General features: G+C 57.8%; 1 protein-coding gene across 3 annotated transcripts in view; it reads left to right on the top strand.

The window, feature by feature from the left end:
• LOC113202463 (bicaudal D-related protein homolog) overlaps positions 1 to 5,276 on the top strand; it is a 128,409-nt gene that overhangs the window by 96,833 nt on the left and 26,300 nt on the right. The window contains exon 1 of one of the 3 annotated variants that reach the window (XM_026416701.2): positions 1,591 to 1,860. The exons of the other annotated variants lie outside the window; for them this stretch is intronic. Coding sequence (XP_026272486.1) covers positions 1,753 to 1,860 — 108 coding nt within the window. The 5' untranslated portion in view covers positions 1,591 to 1,752. Of the gene's footprint in view, positions 1 to 1,590; positions 1,861 to 5,276 lie in introns of those variants that run through there. 3 annotated transcript variants of the gene reach the window in all.

The following is a 5,276-nucleotide window of genomic DNA, read 5'->3' as shown; positions in this document are numbered from 1 at the left end:
CCCCGCCCCGCCCCGCCCCGCCAGCGCGCCGCATGATGAGGTTTCGTTGTTACATATCAGATCGCGCATCGCGACCCGCGGTATCACTGCTGCTGCTGGTACTGCTGGCCGCTCGCCCAACAAAAGCCGCGCGAATCACCGACGGAAATCGGTAAAGATAGAGAAGTATTAGTGCGGTGGTCTCGGCGTGCGCTTGTCGACAAGCCGTGTCAGGAAGCGAACCATTTCTCAAGAAGTAGTGACACCGTTCTGGGCCGTATGAAGTAAGCTAAAGGGTGGGGTTGGCTGGAAAAATAAAAGTAAAATCAGAACGACCCCCCTTTACCCGCCTTTGGCTTATCCTCAAGGCGGAGGACACAGCAGTATAGGGAAGTCACGGGTACGCGTCGTGCAAGTAGTAACATCGGATACGACGACGTTTCGTTAAACCACCCGCACAGTTTTGTGTGCGAGTGCGCGCCGTCATTTAGGACTTCTTACGACTTCTTATCGGCGTCAATGACCATGAAATGACTTCCATAGTCGCTGTACTCGGGTCCCGCCCCCGCGCCGCGTGCCCCGCGTGAAAACCAGGCGCATTACCACCGAGGCGCGGTGCAGCGAAAACAACCCCCCCCCCCCCCCCCTCCTCCCTTTTCCTGCCTTTAATCAGGGCCCATCCGCCCTCTGGGTGATTATTCGCACGCCGCTAATTGCAGGAAGGAATGGGCGAATGAATGAATGAATGAATGAAGAATGAGACTTGAATGAGACCGGGGGCCGCCGGCTGCGTCCGCGGAGGCGACGGCGGCTCAGGTCGGCGGCGGTGCTGCTGCTGCTGGCGCCCGCCGCCCCGGAGGCGGCCCCCTGCCAGTCTCGTATAATGAAGATGAGGTTGATATGCGCTGAGGATGAGCAGATGAGCCCCCGCGGCTGACCGCTACGGCGGCGGGGCCGGGCGGGGCTGTGGGGGGACTCTTTCGCCAGCTATGCGCTGCTGCAGCCGGTCCCGTTCCATGACCGCTCTGCCGACGCCCCGATCTTTGTACTCTGTTCGGTCTCCCGCCGCAGTGCGGCCAGCCCTGCCGGAGTCACTTAGGCCCCTAGCTTACCCCGCTCGTGGGCCTCAGCCCTGCCGGAGTCACTTAGGCCTCTAGCTTACCCTGCTTCTAGCTTACCCCGCTCACCCCGCGCCGGACGCCGCGCGTCTCATTTCCCCTCTGTCTGTGCGACGTCACTTCCATCGAGATCACACTCTACTCTGCCGCAGTTTCTTTTTCTAGTTTTTTTGGCAGTGTGAAATTTTTTTTCGTAAATTTACCTCATATTCTGCATTTCCGATTTATAAAATATGTTGTAAATTTAAGACAGCCCATCCCTGCTCGTAAATTAATTCCAAGTCGGTACGGGCCACGGAGTGCTTGTAATTTTACAACACACATCATGGAGAATTTTCCTGTAGCCCTTACAACTTATTACATGAATAGTTGTAACTTTGGAAGTTGATTTAAATCACAGTTGATTTAAATCACTCGCGCGCTGCGCCGGCCGGCCTGGCCATTGGCCAATGAGAGCGAGAGAGAGAGGCGAAGCGGTGGGGGCCGGGCGAGACGACGCATCAGTCAGTCAGCCCAGCCGGGCACGCACGCAGCAGCTCCGGTCCATAGCCATCTCCCTCCGTGCTCCTCTCGCCGCAACGGAGCCGAGTCCATCGGGCGACGTTGGGCCTTGTGTTGTTGTTATATCGAGCACATCCCCCCGTAGTGCACCATCATGTACGTGTCACGGCAGCGGGACCTCAAGGCGCGCAAGGACAAGCGCGCCGACGCGTACGTCCGCGCCTTCATGCTGTCCACGCCCAAGGACCAGTTCCTGATCCAGGTGAGCCGGACGTCACCCCCCTGCCTTGTTGTGGTTGACTGGAGCGCCCCGAGCTGCTCCCCTCTCCTGCACGGCCTCGGCCACGACACCGCGCGGCACAAGTTCAAGTTGGCTATGCGAGGCCGCGTGTCTATGCCGCCCTCCTGCGCCGGCCGCGCGCATCTTGGGCTTGATGCGAATCTGGATCCGACTCGTCCGGTTTAAACTTGGGGAGTAGAAGGAGAGGAACGCGGCGTTTGCGTGCAGATGGAGATCTATAGCGGCAAAGAATTGCCTGCCTGGAGGTTTGTTTATGTGGCCTGGCCGGCCGCCGTGACTTGGTCGACCTCATATTACCCCTCCTCCTCCTCCCCTGCGCAGGGCTTCTAAAATACAACAGCTGATGATTACTTGGCCATCACTGTCCAATCAAAAGCGGTGCAGCTGCCGGGTCTAGGCCCCCCGCTTCTATTTCCCCTTCACTCGCGACTGTATTCGAAATGTTTTGCTTCTGCCGCCCCTCCCTCTCACGTCGCTTCTGCTCAACACAACTCTCGGGCTTCACAAGCAGAGCAGGGAGAGTTTGGCCCACCCACCCACTAAACAGCCCCCCCCCCCCTCTCTTCCCATCATGCATACTGGTTCTGTCGCGGTTACACGCGCGGCTCACCCTCTGGCGCAGCCCTGCAAGTGACGCGTGGCAAAGCCGGCGACGCTCCTCTAACCCCAGGAGGAGGCCAGAGGAATGGTCGTATTTTCAAGCACGTGACGCCTTTCAGGTCGTGTTTAGTGGGTGACGGATGAGGTGAGGGATGAGGGGCGTGTCATTGCCCCATCCGCGGCCACGGCGCGGGCTTTGCACGGCCCGCCCGACGCGCGCACGACTCTCTGAAATCTGTCCCGAATCCCTCGAGGAGCAGCTCGTAGCGTGGGCCCGAGCAGACGATGACCCCCCAGGTCCGCTGCGTGCCCGGCCTGCTCTGCTCGACATGGCCGCTCCCGCAGCTAGACACGCCGCTTTGCTGTCGCTCACGGTGAGATGAACTGAGTCGTCAACCCCTCCTTCCTTCTCTAGAATAATTTCTGGGTCGCTCCGGGGCAGACGAGTCGTCTTTTCCTCTTCAAATCGGCCAAGTTTGCAAATAGTAATTATTTTCCCTCCGCGGGGCGGGGATCCCGTTTGTCGAGAAGAGCGGCACGCTACATCCATAAAATTCTCAGATCTGCGCTTGTTTCTGCGATCTTGCAATGGTGTTTTCGGTCGATAAACCAAAGGCGTTTTACATCATTAGTACAGACTCTGCCCCCTCCCGCCCCCTCCCTCCCCGGTGAGCGGTTCGCGACGCCCTCCGCTCGCGGCCCTGCCCTTGTGGCTCTGCGCTCAACCCTAGGAGTCCGTATTTTTAGTGATTGGAAGTTCTACAACACATTTCTGCATTGCGCCGCACTGGATGTGTTAAACAGCCGAGGAAAATGCCGGAATGGAGGTGTCGAACTACCACTCTGGTACGTTTTGCGTTCGGAGAGCCCCCCCCCGTCCTCCTACTACCCTTCCCCATTTCTCTCCCCCTCTCTCTCTCTCCCTCCCTCCCTCCCTCGTTCCTGGAATCGTCATGGAGCCGCGGAATGGCCAGCTCACCGCGAGTCATTATCAGTTTTGTGCTTTTTGTAGGGAGGGCGATGGCGATGCGATCCCCGGGAGGGCCTTGGCCTCCGCTGTCGCGCCAAGGTCGGGCCGGGCGGGCCGTGACAGGGCGCGGCCGGAAATGGGACCTGACGGGCGCAAAGGTGCAAAGAATGATGGATTGGAGGAATGTTTGACCACCTCCAGTCCAGAATAATGGTGCACCTAGTCTAAAACCAAATGACAAACGGACATCTGTGCTTCGCTCCTCAATTTTCGCTCGAATTTTTGTCATTTAGTTCAACCCGGGAGTTATTTTTGCAATAAGCAATGGGTCCTTAAACTTGTTCACCTACCTCTGTGACAGTCGTTGATTGGTTATTGATTTGAAGGATCCTGGTGAGGGTGTTGTTGATTCCCACGATCGCCTCGGCTCTCACGTGACAGGCCTGCCGGGGTGTGACGCAATGCATCAGGTGCTTTCGGGTCGGGTGGGGCGGGGCGGGGTGGGGCGACGCCAGGCGTCCGCCCGAGGTGTTAACGAGGCGGCTGTTAGTGCAAGTGCAACGCCCCCGGCCGGGCTCGCCCAGGCTGACCAGCGAGAGAGAGGTATCCCAAACAACGCCCGCTCTTGCCCGTGCGTCGGACACGGGCCAATGGGTCTGGGCTTTCTTCACGGCGCGGTGCTGTACCCACCGGTTAGGGGCCGTTTTAGGAAACACGTGAAACATGGGGATTTAAGGGTGGTCCACGCACTTTTCTTTGTTTCGGATTTTAGGGGTCATTTTAATTTTGGAACGGTACGCATCGGAGCTGGCATTTTTTTCTTCGTGGCTTTTGGTTGGTGCATTTTTGTAGACTCGTTGGATAAACGCCTTAATTTTGCTCAGTGTTGCCTTCGGGCGGGAAGTACTGTTTCCTTTCCCGAGGGCCTTGGGCTCCCTGGTGTCAGGACGAGGTTAGCCCAGGCTAGCAGTGAGTGATTGCCCTGTGCGTTTGCTAACTGGTTAAAAGAACTTTTGATTTACATCACAGTATACCAGATGTTCGTGCCGTGAGTGCAAGACGACTGATTCTTGCTTCTGTTCTTTCAAACACAACCTCAAAAAATAATACAACTCAACGCGATCAGTCCTTTTCGTAGCCGGTGTTGTTGTACTACACGAGTTATAGCGCCTGTAGAACGGAGGGTAGGCCGCACTGCAAGACACCAGTGTCGTCCACGCTGCCGCCGCCCCCCCCCCCCTTTTCCGTTTCCTTAAAGAGACATGTCGGTGTTGAACACTTCGAGCGCGGGCTATGACTTTGTCCTCAAGTCGTTTTTCTTTCTTTCACCCCACCTGCTGACCTTCGGCTCTTGCCTTCGGGCGCTGTGCGCCTCGCTGTGCGCTCTTAGCCTGCCCGCGCCTCGGCCGCGCTTAGCCGCGCCCGTTACTGCACCGTCCTGTCCGCATGACCTCATCGGCCGGCTTATCTGCTCGTAACTCGGGTTGAACGGAACGGAACGGAAAAGGAGCGGATCCGTGCAACGTTCTACTTGTTCCGCCCGCGCCCCGCCCCGTTAGTTACACCCCGCTGCAGTCGCTGCACACGGCCGCCGAGTGTTTCGCGCATTTTAAGGAGCCGCGCCGGGCGCACATGCCGCCAGCTGCGCCATATAGCCCAGCAGCGGTCGTGGAATATGAGACCGTCATGATATCCTGCAGACCGCGGCGACCGACGACTTCCTCTTCTGGAGGTTTCCCTTGTAATGTGGGTTCGGCCCGCCAGCAGCGAACACTTATCACTTAACTATTCTCCGTCTGGGCTAGAT

This window comes from Frankliniella occidentalis, unplaced genomic scaffold, assembly GCF_000697945.3.
Source record: "Frankliniella occidentalis isolate FOCC.00 unplaced genomic scaffold, Focc_3.1 Scaffold288, whole genome shotgun sequence".
Taxonomy (NCBI): domain Eukaryota; kingdom Metazoa; phylum Arthropoda; class Insecta; order Thysanoptera; family Thripidae; genus Frankliniella; species Frankliniella occidentalis.
Note: the sequence above shows the minus strand (reverse complement) of the source record. Positions and strands in the feature narration are given on the sequence as shown.